This window comes from Microcaecilia unicolor, chromosome 5 (assembly GCF_901765095.1).
Source record: "Microcaecilia unicolor chromosome 5, aMicUni1.1, whole genome shotgun sequence".
Classification (NCBI taxonomy): domain Eukaryota; kingdom Metazoa; phylum Chordata; class Amphibia; order Gymnophiona; family Siphonopidae; genus Microcaecilia; species Microcaecilia unicolor.
Window position 1 is genome coordinate 177,239,859 of NC_044035.1, and position 17,442 is coordinate 177,257,300.

Genomic DNA, 17,442 nt, shown 5'->3' on the forward strand with positions numbered 1-17,442 from the left:
ACTTATGATTTTATATTTAAATCTTTTTATTAAAGTATAAAAAGGAATAAAAATGAGCAACTTGTCTTCTTAGAAGATGTATTGGTAAATGTACAGGATCCCCCATGCAACGTTTGCTAGTTGTGACCAACATGTTTGCTTGTTTTTCCAAAAAATCAAAATATCATCATCTGAATCACTCAAACTTAAATAACAGCCCAGTTCATTACCAGGCTTCAAAGTAGAAAATGGCACAGGGACAAAGTTTATCCCCATCGGGCTCTGTCCCCATCCCCGCCCTGTCCCCGCAGGCTCTATCCCCACCCCGTCCCAACGGTTACCGGGGGTCCCCACCCCCTTGTCATTCTCTACCCAAGATCACATACAACTGATGACAATGGTGATTCAACATAATTTAATATCAGTCATGACAAAGGAAAGGGCGATTATGACCTCTATTCCATAATAAAAAAACAACTTTTTTTTTTTTAATTTAAGGCTGACATATTAGCCCACCATCCATTTATTTATCTCATTGGTCCTGAAAACAATCCTACATGCCAGTTAATAGCCTGAAGCCTGATCTTCTTTCTCTGTTTGTGATGAAACTTGATATGTTCTGGTTTTCTTCATGTGTGGTAAGGACCTGTTCCTGGTTCTCTTTGGATCTGCTCCTGCTACTCTTTACCTATGATGGGGGCCTGTTCCCGAATCTTGATCTGTTTTGGTTCTTTTATCTGTGATGAGGACTTGTTCCTGGTACTCTTTGGATCTGGTTCTCTTTACCTGTGGTGAGGACCTGTTCCAGGTGCAGCACTGCATGTATGAGTGATTCAGTGCTGCACGATTTTCCTGTTACCCGATACAATACTGCCATCACTGCACCTGCCAGGATGCTGCTGGTACCTGGAAAAGGTAAGTGCAGAGTAAATGGGGGTTCACAAATCTACTGTGTGACAGGCGTAAACAAAAATACCTTCATACACACCCAAGCCAGATCCATGGGGCAGGTTAGACCATGTACGTAGCTGAAATCCTCCTCCAAATTGCTCCATCAGCTGGTCATGCAAGAGTTTCTTAGAAGGGTAACTTATTATTTGAGAACAGATAAAAGCAGCTTTCAGTAGAGCCCCTGAAAAGGAAAATAAACCTGAAACACATGGAGAGTGGGACTGGCAAAGTATGTACAGTACCTGGGAGGGGGGGATCAAGACATTCAAGTAATGGGAGCTACCATGTTGGTAAAATGACATCACTTTAGAGGAAGGGGCTTACAGGTTAGATGGCAACTGGTTGAGAGCCAGGAGAACTAAGGCCAAGTCCCTTTTTTTGCCTTAACACTCACTGTGACCCTGGACAAATCACTATCTCCCTGTCCTTCAGGTACTCTCTAATAGTCTGTTCTCTAGGAAAGAAATTCACAACAGTGTGTTGTAGGTTGTATAGTGCCCTGGTTTATGACATTATTATACTTAAATAAGCAAATTTTAGTTAGCAATAGCTAGCTGATATGTTGCATATATCTTGCACCCTTCCTCTCTGGGTCTGACTGTTGGAATCTCACCTGGTGCATGAGGCTGGCAGTAATCCCGCATGTCCTCTAAGCTCTGGCAAACCACTTCTGTTATAACCTCCCCTGCCAGGGCTCCCACTTGTACTGATAAGTCTCAATTCCAGCTCAGCAATGCGTCGTACTCGTGCCCCAATGGGCCGCTGCCCATCCACCAAGACAGCAATATTCACTACAGCACCACCATGCTCATATGTGATTGGAGGGGTATCACTCCATCCACCTGGAAAATAAATGTTTACAGAATATGCTCTAAAATCCATTAAAGCAGAGAGAATCGCATGATGCTAGAGAGCAGACGTGTTCAGAAGCAGTGCCCAAGATCATTGTCAAGCAATATTAGAAACTCAACAAAAAGAATTTCAGCCCTAACTAACCGGCAGGGATGTCAGACAAAACAGAAACAAAGAAAACCATGAAAATGCTGATACCAGCAACAAAATCGTAGAAAACCTTGAGGCAAACAACCTTGCAGTAATGCCTGAATGCTCAAGATGGTGCCGCCATGCATACCAGCCCCAGCCGTTCAGCAAAGCAACTAGAAGAATTCCTACCAGTGAGTCCAACATGCAACGGGGAAACACAGTAAAAAGAAACTTCTGACACAAAGATGATATTAGATACCATAAAAGCTGGAAACTCTTCCCTACATGAAAAGCTCACCCAGATCCAATCAGAACTAAGAGGAGTCTGCACAGCGCTCAGAGAAATGGTGGAACGGGTACAGCAAATAGAACAGTAAGTAACAGGGACAGAGGAAGCCTTAACAACACTTAGGGAAGAATCTAATACACAATCCCTAATAATATAAAAATTACTCACCAAAATAGATCTTGAAAACAGATTGAGAAGATGCAACGTTAGGATTGTGGGAGTGCCTGAAGGTCTGGAAAAAATCAATCCTACCATGTTTGTACAAAGCATGCGTAATGAGATAGTTCCCAATTCTCCTGGCAAACATTGTGGTGCAAAGGACTCACAGGATCCCTGGACACATCAAACAGCCAGGAGAGAGACCCAGACCACTGAACGCTACAAGAAAGCTCAGATATGGCTCCTTCAGGACTTTAGTCTAGAACTGGATAAGCAGAGATCACAATTTAGAGAAGTGAAAAAGTATCTGTGCCATCACTGCATCCAAATCAACATGCAGTACCCAGCAAAACAGAGTAAAATGGAAAGAAGACACCATAATTTTCACAATGCCAGATAAGGCTATAAAGTTCTTAGAACTCAACTTTCCAGATGACTCTCCCGCTCCAACATAAATCAGAAGACTAACAACAAAGAGCACTGGGAAAGGACACGGCTAAGATCAGCGACCAAGCAGAACAACAAGAACAACTTCCAACATAAAGAGCTGAAAAAAGCCTAAGAGAAACAGGCAAAGGGAAATCACTTGCCCTGAGACTCCACAAAAAAAGTGAAAGAAATACAGCCATTGAGATGTTGATGCACACCTGCAATGGTACTGCAGGAGAGAGGGGAGGACAAAGGGAGGGGAACCTCTAAGGACACCGAGAGGGGCGTGCACAAGAAAAATAAACACACATCCACCCCTTAACCACTACTGGAAATCCTTGCACACTCATAGGAGACAGGCCAGCAAACACCACTTCACCACAAAATGAAACAAAAGGAGGGGAAACATAAATAATGGATCCCACTGGTCACAGCAATGATAAACTCAAAAAGATGGCAGGAACAACAAATACATCACAAATAGTTACATATAACATAAGAGCTGTACAATCCACCACAAAGAGCCAAAGCACTAATAAAGATAGAGAAAATTAAAGCAGACATCTATCTCCTCCAGGACACCCACCTGGGGAGAGGAGACGGAAAGGAACAAAGCACACTGGATAGCAGAAAGCCACCACTCCTATGGCACCTCAAACAGTACTAGAGTGGCAATAGTGATCAGAAAGAACAGCACAGTACTCACCATAAGAACCTGGAAAGACAAAACAGTGAGGGCACTAATCTGCACAGTTAATATCTATGCCCTCAATGAAGGCCAACTACACTTCCTGTAGTCCACAATTCAGTATATCAGGGGATGGACAATTATCCCCATCATCTTAGTGGGCAACTAACTGGACAGTGCAACCTGAGCTAGACAGAACAGGAAAGGGAGAAACCTACTGCAACTAATGCTGAAATTATCCCTAATGGACATCTGGAGGCATCTACACCTGACAGTAAAAGACTATCATACATGTAGATATCCCCTAAATCTACAGACTATTTTATGATAAAACACCAACTAGCCCCAGAAATCCTAGACTGCTCTATAGAACTCATGATAGGGTCAGACCATGCCTCTGTAAAAATACAAATAAAAAACCATCAATCACAATACAGCAGGAAGCACGACCTTGTCACTGAATACTAAAGTACTATTAGACCCCAAAAGAAGCATACAAATAGAGCAAGCCATAGAGGACTACCTCATCAACAACAATAGAGGAGAAGTAAATGACAGCACACTATAGGATGCTATGAAGGCATCATAAGATGCACATGCATAGAACTAGGATCCCGAAAAGAACGGCAAACAGAACTGTACCAAACAGAAACTGCCCACAAACATTCAGAAGCGTTCTTGGAGAAAATATATTTACTAAGAGCCCAACTAAGCAAATACCTTGCTGAGGAGGCAGAACTCATAGCCAAAAAACTAGGCTGCACCCACTACAAGCAAGGCAGCAAAATGGATAAGATACAAGCAGCCAAACTAGGCAGCAAAATGGATAAGATACAAGCAGCCAAACTAAAACAAAGAACAGCACAAAATACAATCAAAGTAGTAGATGAAAAAGGTATACTCAAAAAAAGATGAAAAGAGTATCACAGACTGCTTTACCATATACTATAGCAAACTCTACACTTCAGAAAACACTACCATCCCAGAACAAATGAACCATTACTTACAAAGCACGCGACTAGCAACTATAACACAAGAACAAAAGAACACAGCTAGAGACACCAATTAATGGAAAAGACTAAAACAGGCCTTGAAACCCACTCTCACAAGCAAGGAAGTAGGACCAGATGGCTTTCCTATAGAATTATACAAGAAATTCTAGCATACTCCTCTGCTCTCGAGTACTAATCAGCGCCCTAACCTTGAGAACAATTCCACTAACATTCACACAAGCAAACATAGTTATAATACACAAAGATGGAAAGAATCCCCAAGCTCTGTGAATCATACAGATGCCAAGCTACTCACAAAAATACTGGCCACCAGACTCAATGGCACAATAAAAAATCTCATCTTAAGAGACCAAACTGGATTCATCCTGGGTAGAAATGCATCAGACAACACTCACAGGATACTAAACATAATAAACTGGGACTGGGTACAAAACAAAAGAAAGACTCAACAGCACTCCTGGCCCTAGATGCCACAAAGCATTTGACAGAATCGAATGGAACTACCTATTCACCCTGCTAAAGACCCTAAACTTCAGCCTAGCTTTCCTCTTAGTAATCAAAGCCCTCTACAATCAACACACAGCTTGCTCAGCATCAATGGAAGACTGGCTCACCCATTCACGTTAGGAAGAGGAACCAGGTAAGGCTGCCTTCTATCCCCAACACTATTTACACTATCTGTAGAACCTTTTGCCAGAAAATCAGAGAAACTACAAATATACATGAAATAAAGTACCCAGAACAGACAATCCCTGAGTTCCTACAAACATGTGACGAATACAGCAGGATAACTGGCTACAAACTCAATATCAACTAGAAACACATCTGAATCAACACGAACATACCTAAACCTGCATTACTCAAGCTGCAAAGGACTCAAATACAAATCAACTTACGCATCCAGTTTTTCCTACATAAGCACACCAGGGGCGTATCTGCGTGGGGCCTCAGGGGCCTGGGCCCCCGCAGATTTCGCCCTGGACCCCCCTACCGCTGCCAACCCTCCCCCTCCATTGTTGTCGCCTACCTTCGCTGGCGGGGGACCCCAACCCCCGCCAGCCGAGGTCCGCGTCCTCCTGCCGCTGCCGGCTGCCGTTAAAAGAATTCCGTCAGCTGGCGGGGGACCCCCAACCCCCGCCCGCCAGCCAAGCCGAGGTCCTTTCATTTCTTCTTCCAGTAAAGCTGGCGCCAAAAGTTTCTTCTGAGTCTGACGTCGCTGCACAGAAGAAACTTTCGGCGCCAGCTTTACTGGAAGAAGAAATGAAAGGACCTCGGCTTGGCTGGCGGGGTTTGGGGGTCCCCCGCCAGCTGACGGAATTCTTTTAACGGCAGCCGGCAGCGGCAGGAGGACGCGGACCTCGGCTGGTGGGGGTTGGGGTCCCCCGCCAGCGAAGGTAGGCGACAACAACGGAGATTGGCAATGGCAGCGGCTGGGGGGAGGGGGATCGGCAATGGCGGCGGCGGGGGGGGGCTATAATGTGCCCCCTCACTCTGGCCCTGGCCCCCCCTACCGCCGCAGTTCAGATACGCCCCTGAAGCACACAATTGTGGAGCGTATTACCAAAAGCCTTAAACTACGTACGACCACCTACACTTCCGGAGAACACTAAAAACTTATCTGTTTAAAAAGGCATACCCTACCAACCCAACATAAATGCCTGATCTCTGCAACACAACAAAACTAAAATACGGAATGGACATAACACAATTTTTCCGTTGTACGATGACCTTATGTGGCTTTACCACATGAACTTTAACTTATCTCAACATCACTCTGTATTTGTTTACACCAGAGTCTGCAAACGCATCTCCGGTACTATGTAAGCCACATTGAGCCTACAAATAGGTGGGGAAATGTGGGATACAAATGTTAACAAATAAATAAATAAACATCAACAGGTCAACCATCCTCCCACTTAATTTAACAGAGAAAGAAAAGAACCAGGTGCAAACACAATACCCATTCCAATGTCAAAAACAAATCAAATACCTGGGAATCAAAATCTCCAACACCCCAAAAGAATTATATAACACCCACTACCCCTAATGCTAGAAACAATCAGAAGAGATCTGGAAGGCTGGAACTTTCTCACACAATTTCTACTAACGAATTAATGTAATCAAAATTAACATTCTTACAAGGCTCTAATTCTTGTTCTCTATGCTCCTATGTCTTGTACCAAATAACTTCTTCATAAATTAGATAAAATTTATCACCAACTACATATGGAAAGGAAAACGACCCAGGCTCCCACTGAAACTCCTAAAAATATGCAAAAAGAGAGGACAGACTAGCGCCACCCAATGTTAAACTATACCATTGGGTGACACAGTTAAAAAATGCACTACACTGGGCAGCGGACCTCCCAGATGCACACTGGAAAGGCACTGAAACCACAGAACTAAAAAAATCCCACTGGAAGCCCTCCTCTAGCAGAGATGATCGTCCCTAGGACTTGGTCATATCTGATTTTCGGCGATAATGGAAAGCAAGGACGCCCATCTCAGAAATGACCAAATCCAAGCCATTTGGTCGTGGGAGGAGCCAGCATTCGTAGTGCACTGGTCCCACTAACTGAACGGAAAAAGCCCTTCCCTTACCTATCCCTTAGCGATTCGGAAAGGAATGGGCATGCATGAAGGAAATTGCATGCAAATGAGCTGCTCACTGTTAGCTCATTTGCACATGATTTCCTTCCTAAGGAGGGGAAGCCAGTGCAGAGCAGCCAAGTGTTATGCGTGGCTGCTCTGTGCATGCCAAAGACAGGCATGTATAACAGCCGTTATAACCTTAGAAAAACAGAAGTCCAGGTGAATACGTCCAAGTGCTTGTCAGGGATAGCTTTTTTTTTTTAAGAGTATGGGTGAAGGATGTCCTTCACTATGCCTCCGTCCCTGCGACGGCAGTTGAGGACATCCTTTCCTGCAATGGTATGTGACAGAAGTTGAGGATGTCCAAAATGTGGATGTTTCGTGAGAAGGAGGTCCATGCTTTTGCTATGCCTCTGAAACCCCCTTTATTTATTTGAATTTTGGATCACAAGTAGTAGCAGTGGGATTTGAACCGGCCACCTCTGGATTGCAAGACCAGTGCTCTAACCACTAGGCCACTCTGCCACTGCTCCACTCCACGCCCTTGTAATCTGGCCATCCCTTGGGGGGGGGGGGGGGCAATTGAGGACATCCAAAATGAGTGGTGGAGTGGCCTAGTTTGGGCATCCTCAACTGCCGTCAGAGGGACAGAGGCATAGCAAAGGAGTCCTTCACCCATACTCTAAAAAAAAAGATGAAAGTTTTTTAAGTTGTTTTTTTCAGGGTGGGAGGTGGTTAGTGACCACTGGGGGAGTAAGGGGAGGTCATCCCCAATTCCCTCCAGTGGTCATCTGGTCATTTAGGGCACATTTTTGTGGCTTGGTCATAAAACAAAAGGACCAAGTCGGCCAAGTGTTCATCAGGGACACCCTTCTTTTTTCCATTATCGCTTGAGGACCCCCATCTGTTAGGCACGCCCCAGTCCCGCCTTCGCTACGCCTCTGACACGCCCCTTGGAACTTTGGTCATCCCCGCGACGGGAAGCAGTTGGAGACACCCAAAATAGACTTGTTTTTTAAAAAATATTTTTATTGAAGGAAAAGTTACATCACATGCCAACACAGTGAGCCAGCTGACTCGTACCTTTCCAACATCTACAAGATCACCGCTCTACTGTCGATTCACACAAGGAATGAGTAACAAAATTGATAACAAAATGTACAACTTGTTGCCCACAAGCAAGTAATGACACAATCTACCATTCCTTCTCATTTTTCTTTTCCCCCTCCCCACATAACCTTCCACCCCAACCACCTACCCTCCCCCCTCCCTAGCCCGGTCCCTCTTCCCCCCTCCTGCTCCTGGAGACGTTCGGGGCACGGAATACAATGCCTCATACAGCTGCCATAGGGATCCACATGCCTGTCCTCTCTGTCCAGCAGACTTACACCATTCCTTTTCCCATCTGGCCATTTGCATCATTTTATTCTGCCAGTGATGGGTAGCCAGTGGTTCTTCCAAAATCCATTGGGCCAACACCACTTTTCGTGCCAAGAGAAGCGCTACACACACAAACCTAATCTGCGATTGATGGCACCCCTGTTCTTGGAGGGAGGAAGGGGGGGGAACTAAGGGAAGAGTTACAAAATAGACTTTCAATTATGCTGATTTGGGCGACCCTGAGAGAAGGACGCCCATCTCCCGATTTGTGTTGAAAGATGGGCGCCCTTCTCTTTCGAAAATAAGCCTGTTAATCAACTTCATGGTCCTAGCAGCTAGAATCATGATAGCAGCCGCATGGAGAGAACCCCCCCCCCCCCCCCCAATAGAAAAATAGAAATCAAAAGTATGGCAAATCCTAGAATTAGAATAGGGGGCAGCAATAATGAAAGAGCATCAGAGTTCAAAAAAATCTGGGAGAGAACAAAGACACAACAAAAACACTACACACACAGCAGAAAAATCTCACTCCTCCCCCCAGACTCAAATACCCCATAATGGTACGGCCATCAGCCCAGAAGTCCTCTCCTGATGGCTAACCAATAGAACAAAAGAAGTCCAGTTAGTTTCAAAACAGAGGACCAAGACTAAATAGACATTTAGTTGTAATGAAGTTTAAATTGTGTAAGAATACAACAATACCACAACATTGAAACATTAATATAACCACTGAATATACTGTCTCCTACCTCAACTTGATTGTAAAACAAGAAATAAAGGTAATCAGTTTTAATGTGACACACTGGCTGAACCAATGGAAAAAATGATCTAATCGGGTATTATAAGAGCAGCGGATTATAACAAATTGCAGTAACAATCTGTAACAAAGACTTCTCTGTTATCTCATTTTCCCTCTGTAAGAAACTTAAAAGTTGTATAAATACAAGTTTTAAAAAATGCATTATGTTTAATCATTTTTATTAAATATCACACAAACATTATAGAACATAGTTACATTCTCATTGCAGATACTCTTAAACATTGAAAATGCTAGCAACCATTGCATACATATCATAATGACCTTTATTCCCCCACTTCCCCCTTCTCGCCCTCCCCCCCCCAACTCCTCCCTCCCTCATTTATTCAGCTTCTTTCATTATGGTACTTTGAACCCCCCACTTCCCCCCTTCTATCCCTCCCTGCCCTCCTATACAGGTGAATTCTTTGAGCCTACCACCCTTCAACCAGCACCAATCTATCGAGTGAGTGAATTAACCAATAAGCTTCGAGCTCTACTTGAGAGCGCCTGCAAGTATGGTTCCAAAATCTCCCAAAAAAGTTGTCTACTTCTAGGACTGCTGTGCACACTATATGCCTCCATCATCGCCAAAGAATGCAACATGTTTCTCCATAGCCCATATGAGGGTCCCACTTCCTGGGTCCAGTATTGTAATATACTTTGTTTCCCAATCAGAATAGCCTTATAGATGAACAATCTCTCCTTATGTCTCAAATCCCTCCCGCTCTCCCCTAGTCCTAACACTATGTTTCGGGGGCGCAAATTTATCTTTTTATGTATCAGTGTCTCACAAAAACCCATAATTTTACTCCAAAACTTTCTAATTTCAGGACATTCCCATAGCATATGATATAAGGAAGCTCTCTGGAAATTACACTTTATACACTTTGGTTCTTGTATATTGCCCGTATAGTATGCCTGTATGGGGGAGAAATAGCCTCTCAAGATTATTCTAAATTGTATCTCCCGATGTCGAGCACTGGTCACCTTACATGTAATCTCCTTCAGAAACTGGGCAATGTCACCACTGCTAACCTCCACCCTCATATCTGCAGACCACCTCCGAGCCACCTCTCCATATTCTCACTGCGCAGATATCATACCCAGCTGTTTATAAAGTACAGACACCGAAGTCTGTTCTCTGCCCTGAGGCAAGAATAAGTTCGACATTAAGGCATATATTCCTCTATCATACATGCCTCTATGCAAGCGCATTATATAACTGTGTAGCTGGAAATAGTCATACCAACTCACATGCTCTGTTCCCACCATATCCACTAAGTCCTCCTGAGTAATAATCTCCCCCGATTCCTGTATCACATCTGCCACCAACACTACTCCTTCCTGTGCCCAGCTAATTAACCTCTTTTGGTTCCCCCCTTGTCCAAATTCTGCATTCCCCGCTAGTGGAAGCATATCTGTACTATGTGGGTTCTTATTCAAACGTTTTAATATGTACTGCCATGTACGTCTCATAGGTTGTAATAATATATGCTGACTCCATCCCTTAGGGAGCACTTCACTCTTAGCATGTAACATATAATATGGATGATACGGCCTAAACAATTCTCTCTCATAGCTCCATGCTGTATACTCTTTGGTTTCTAATATCCAATCCGCTAGATGTCTCGACAAACAGGCCCAATTATATTGTTTGATGTCAGGCAATCCAAGGCCTCCCTCTACTCTTCTCCCATACAGATATTCCAACTTAACTTTGGCCTTCTTTCCTCCCCAGCAAAACCGAGACACCATTCTACGGAGTTTCTTAAGATCTTTAGATAGTAAGAGAATTGGCAGCTGTCGCAGAACATAAAGCCATTTCGGAAAAATCATCATGGCAAACAAGCCTACCCTACCACTCAATGATAAAGGCAAATCTTCCCACAAAGCCAACTGAATTTTCGTATAATGTAACAGTTCATCCACATTCCTCCTATATAATCGGTTCAAATCCCCAGTTAGAGTGATTCCCAGATATTTAAACTCCTTATCCACCCACCTTAACGGGAACTCACCCCTCCATTGCTCTCTTACTGTACTGGAAGTGGGCAATCCCTCCGACTTTTGGGTGTTCAATTTAAAGCCTGAAAATGCCCCATATTCAGCGAAGACCTCCATCAGCACCGGCAGCGACTGCTCCGGTCTAGCCAGATGGACTAAAATATCGTCCGCAAAGGCCAAAATCTTACATTCTTTGCTACCCAATTTCACTCCTTCAATCTCTGGGTTCCCTAAGATTTCCCGAATCAAGGGATCCAATGTGATGGCAAAAAGTAGAGGGGACAGGGGACATCCCTGTCTTGTTCCTCGGTTAATCACAAAACTCTGAGAGTACGAGCCATTAACCAACACTCTCGCTGCCGGATTCTTATACAATATTGAAATTGCTTGAGTGAAATATCCCTCAAATCCATACGCTCGCAATGAGGCAAACAGAAATTCCCACTCAACCCTATCGAATGCCTTTTCAGCATCAAAACTTATTAATAATGAATCCCCTCCTTCCCTGCGCATCTTTTCCATCGTGGCTAAAATCATCCTAATGTTTTTCACACTCTGTCTTCCCTGAACAAACCCAACTTGAGGGGCTGCCATTATTCTAGGTAATACTCTAGCCAATCTCATTGCTAGTATCTTCGCCAATAATTTAGCCTCGTAGCTAATCCAAGATATTGGTCTATAGGAATCAGGTAGTGTCGGGTCCTTCCCTGGCTTCAGAAAAACCATAACATCCGCTAGTTGCAAGGACTGCGGGAGCTTCCCCATTTCTACAGAAGTATTGAAAGTATTAGCAAGGGATTCTCCTATGTCTAGCATTAATATTTTATATAGTTCGGCCCTAAAGCCATCCGGCCTCGCCGCCTTATGTAGTGAGCTACCTCTTATTTCTCTAAGGATCTCATCCACTTCTATCGGTTTGTTCAGCTCCCCCCTCTGTTGCTCCGTAATCCTGGGCAAAGTAACATTCTCAAGATACATATCTGGGTCTAGATCATCAGTGTCGCGTTCTGCTGGCAGGAGGAGAAGGACGACACGGCGACGATGGCGGGGAGGCTGCCGGCTTGTGTGGTGGACTGCGGCACGGGGTATACAAAACTGGGATATGCTGGAAATACAGAGCCACAGTTTATCATCCCATCATGTATTGCTATTAAGGAGTCTGCAAAAGTTGGTGACCAAGCTCAAAGAAGGCTGATGAAAGGTGTGGATGACCTGGATTTCTTTATTGGAGATGAAGCAATAGACAAGCCAACATATGCAACGAAGTGGCCAATTCGTCATGGCATAGTGGAAGATTGGGATTTGATGGAGAGGTTTATGGAACAAGTTATCTTTAAATATCTAAGAGCAGAACCTGAAGATCATTACTTTCTCCTGACAGAACCCCCATTAAATACTCCAGAAAACAGAGAATATACTGCTGAAATTATGTTTGAGTCTTTCAACATTCCAGGCCTGTACATTGCTGTTCAGGCTGTTCTTGCCTTAGCTGCATCTTGGACATCACGACAAGTAGGAGAACGGACATTGACTGGTACAGTTATAGACAGCGGAGATGGAGTCACTCATGTCATTCCTGTAGCGGAGGGTTATGTGATTGGTAGCTGCATAAAACACATTCCAATTGCTGGTCGAGATATAACCTACTTCATTCAACAACTGTTAAGGGATCGAGAAGTGGGAATTCCTCCAGAGCAGTCACTGGAAACTGCAAAAGCAGTGAAGGAGCGCTTCAGCTACGTCTGCCCTGACTTAGTGAAAGAATTTAGCAAGTACGACACAGATGGCACCAAGTGGATTAGGCAATACACTGGTATCAATGCCATCTCTAAGAAGGAATTCAGCATTGATGTTGGCTACGAGAGGTTTCTTGGACCAGAGATTTTCTTTCATCCGGAGTTTGCCAATCCTGATTTCACACAACCCATCTCAGAAGTAGTAGATGAAGTCATCCAGAACTGCCCTATTGACGTTAGACGTCCTCTCTATAAGAACATAGTTCTCTCTGGAGGCTCAACCATGTTCAGAGACTTTGGCCGCCGTTTGCAGCGAGACTTGAAACGAACTGTGGATGCCAGGCTGAAGCTCAGTGAGGAGCTGAGTGGCGGTAGACTGAAGCCAAAACCCATTGATGTGCAAGTCATTACTCATCACATGCAGAGATATGCAGTCTGGTTTGGAGGATCTATGTTGGCTTCTACGCCCGAGTTCTACCAAGTATGCCATACCAAAAAAGATTATGAAGAAATTGGACCTAGCATTTGTCGTCACAACCCTGTGTTTGGAGTCATGTCTTAGAGCTGACAACAGGATGATCAGGGTTGGAGAGATGGGAGGAAGAGATCTTTCCAATTTCCTGTTAGTCTAGATGGCTGGTATAATATCAAACAAGACTTGACAACAAGAAAGACCAAACACAATAAAACAGGAATTATTTTAATAAGTGTCTCAACATGCAGATGTAGTGGAAAGCCAAAATGATTAAATGTTTTTTTTTCTTTAGATTGAATATATGAACCTGTGTTTAACAAAAGCAAAGAAGTGGGTTTTAGTTCTTTCTGTGCCCTGATATTTTGTATATTGGTGGATTTTCCATGATTTAATGGGATTCTATGCGTCTACATGGTCAGTTCTATAATACTTGAATTGTACTGCTAAAGTGTACAATGCAAGAACTTGTTTATATTTCATACTTTTTTATACATTGAGGAAAAAAGTTACGTTGAGGAAAAATGACCAATGGCAACTTCAATAGTAAATAATAAATTAAAGTTTAACTGCCACCTGATACTTGTTTGCTCATGTGACCAATCTAAAGATTCCAGTTCTGTAAATTGACTTTGCAAGTACTTTGGGAACTAAAGAGCTTGTATCTTAAATTAACCTATGCCTGCCAGTGCTTTCTGATTACTCAGTGCATTCTTTCTTTCTGGGAACAAAAAAAAAGCAGACAAGATTGTTGGACCAGTATTGTAACTATTGTCATTTCTGATTAAAACCAAATTCAGTGGAAAACACATACAACCGCGTATAATAATCCTGAAACACTTTCTGAATCTCTGCATCCGTATTGACCAGTGCCCCCCCCTGAGTCCGGATCGTCATCACTCTTCTCTGCCCCCTCGCTCTTTTCACTAATCTTGCCATCATTTTCCCTGGCTTATTGCTGAATTTATGCAATTGTAATCTATAATAGACAGTGGATTTACTTGCTCGCTGATGCAGCAACTCATTTAAGGACGCTTGTGTAGCCAAGAGTTGCTCCCGAACGTGATCTGCAGAATGTTGCCCATATGCCCTCCTTAAGTTTATTAACTGTTTCCCCAATCGTATGATCGCTTGATTCCTCTGTTTCTTCTTCCTGGCACTAAACGCTATTATCTCGCCCCTTAAAACAGCCTTTCCAGCTTCCCAGTACAGGATCGGTGTGTTTACATTATGAATTGTATATTCTTTCCATTTCCCCCTGATATATGTCCAAGATTCTGGATCGTAATACAGATCCAAGGGGAATATCCATCTAAACTGTCTGCTCTGTGGGTTCTGATCCCTATATTTGATATATATAGCCGCATGATCCGATATTATCGTAGGATCTATATCGGCCTCCAAGATCTCTGCAAAGCTCTCTTCATCAATCAGTAAATAATCAATTCGTGATTGTGTGTGATGGGCTCTAGAATAATGAGTATAATCTTTGGTGTTTGGATGTAATAACCTCCACACATCTACCACCCCCAATGCACCACATATCAGGTTGATGCCTTTATGAGCTCCCACTGCCATTCCCGCATTTATATGGGATCTATCCATATTGTGATCCGCTACCACATTAAAATCTCCCCCTATTATCTTATGCTGGGTATTAAACTGCTGAATCTTCACGATCCCAGATGGCGATTGTGAAGGTCGCATGAACGCCAGCTCCTGCTGCCCGATGCGAAATTTCTAGCGGAGAACTTACCTATTTTACAATGGGTAAGAGAAAGGGGAAGCTTGGAACACCCTGCTCCACGGGTCAGGCGAATCCCCTAGCCGCTCGTCAAATGACGCTAGAGCAATCGGGTCTGGTAGTTCAGAGGACTCAAGCCGGCGCTTCGAGCGGTCCAACGGAGATCTTGGACCTCAGTACAGAGGGAGTGTCATTGAGCCCCCCTCTGAGGATAACCCCCTTGAGACCCGGAGGAATTCTGTTGGCTACGGTGAACCAGCCGACGGTGGTATCCGGAAGTGTGACCCCTGCGGCTGGCGGTGGAGACCCCGTAGCTACTTCATCTCCGATTGGAACATCACAGCAGGCAGGCTTGACGCCGAAGGCCTCTCAGCCTGTATGGAATCGGGACGAATCCTCTGTGGGAAATCAGGAGATAGTGAAACCAGCGGTTATCACCATGGACTCCATTTGGGAGGCAATTCAAGGATTGAACGCCACGCTACTCCAGGTAGCAGGTTCTTTAGAGAAACTGTCACAGGCTCAGACTGATATATCCGGAAAGGTAACTGAGCAAACATCTAGGGTGGACTCCATTGAAACTGAGGTAAACTCTAACAAGAACTTTATTCAAGCTTTAATGAAGGATAATAACGTTCAAAGGAAAAAAATTGAATATATGGAGAATCAGCAGAGGAGAAATAACCTCCGGTTTTTGAATTTCCCCAAGTCCCCATTAATTCCCGCCAAAGAGATGTTAAAAAAATATTTTACTGAAATTCTGGGGATTCCCTCAGAAGCTGTTCCTCCATTAACTCGAGTTCTTTACATCTCTGGGGCAGGTAAGGGGATAATTTCCTCTCCTCAACTAAACTTAACTCAGTTCCTTGAAAATTCAATGGAGGTTATCACAGAGAGGACGACACTCCTGGTAGTTTTTGCTCTGGAACTGGACCGTAACAATATCTTTAGGTTGTTTTTCCGCCATATTTCCACACCCTTTTTGGGTTCGAAAATCCAGGTATTTCCTGATCTCTCTCGAGAGACACAAAGAAAAAGGAGAGATTTTTTATTATTAAAAACAAGGGTCATACAATTAGGTGGGACCTTTAATCTTAAATTTCCATGTAAATGTTGTATTTCCTTACAATCAACTAATTATATTTTTTTCGAACCTGAAAAACTTAAAACATACATTGCTAGCAAAGAGTAATTTGGCGTTAACTTGAATTGTAATTATCGGCTGCCCTGACTTGCGTTCTTGCCCTTTCCTGTTAAATTTTCTTATATATTTTGAATTTAAATGTATACCTATATCTTGGATCAACAATATGTGGTCTAATATAATATATCTTTTTTCCTTTTTTCCTTTTTTTCTTTATTTCTTTCCTTTTTGGATATATGTCTATGAAAACTAGACTTTTGCAATGCCATTTATGTTTATGATGTAAATGTAATGGAAAATCAATAAATAGAATATTAAAAAAATAAAAATAAAAATAAACTGCTGAATCTTGCTTATGATGGTCTGATAAAATTGTTTACTGTAAGCATTAGGAGCATATACATTCCCTATTAGACATCTACCACCATTCACCTTTACCTGTGCCAATATGTATCTCCCTTCCTCATCAAGACATAATTTTTCTACCTCCACCTGAAGAGATTTATGAAATAGTATCACCACTCCTGCTTTTTTCCCCACCGCTGGGGCTTCTAGTATGGTCCCCACCCACCAGGTTTGAAGCTTTGCATGCTCCTGGGCCGTTAAATGTGTCTCTTGTAGGAGCGCTATATCGGCCTCCTTCTTTTTGAGGCTATGAAGTATTTTCTTTCTTTTTATAGGAGAAGATATACCCCCCACATTCCAGGAGTAAACTTTAAGTCCCATTACGTTATACCTACTGGTACTGGCATTATCAAATATATTACATCTAGTGACCAGCAGGCCCGGCGTCCCAGCAGCGCCACTCCTGCTGTTCTTCCCCACCAATTCTCATTAATTTGCTCTCTCAAATCCATCTGTATCCACTGTATTGTCAGTTGAGATTCGACTACCCAGGGCCTACCCTTCCCTATCCCCCCCTGTCCCTCCCCCCTCCCATCTCCCCTCCCCCCTTAACCCTCCCATTCCAAAAACTAGTCACGATATAACACCAACACTCTCCCATTCAACATAACTTCTACCCCTCCATTCCCCTTCCTATCCCAAACAAATTATTCAGGCACATCTACCACAAATCT

General features: G+C 43.4%; 2 protein-coding genes across 2 annotated transcripts in view; one reads left to right on the plus strand and one right to left on the minus strand.

Moving 5' to 3' along the window:
• FCSK (fucose kinase) overlaps window positions 1-17,442 on the minus strand; it is a 394,768-nt gene that overhangs the window by 17,440 nt on the left and 359,886 nt on the right. Inside the window, 4 exon segments of the mRNA XM_030203610.1 lie at window positions 766-885; window positions 968-1,111; window positions 1,544-1,634; window positions 1,636-1,772. Coding sequence (XP_030059470.1) covers window positions 766-885; window positions 968-1,111; window positions 1,544-1,634; window positions 1,636-1,772 — 492 coding nt within the window.
• LOC115470433 (actin-related protein 3) lies at window positions 12,272-13,666 on the plus strand. The gene has a single exon (XM_030203611.1). The coding sequence runs from the start codon at window positions 12,309-12,311 to the stop codon at window positions 13,563-13,565; it is 1,257 nt and encodes a 418-aa protein (XP_030059471.1). The 5' UTR covers window positions 12,272-12,308; the 3' UTR covers window positions 13,566-13,666.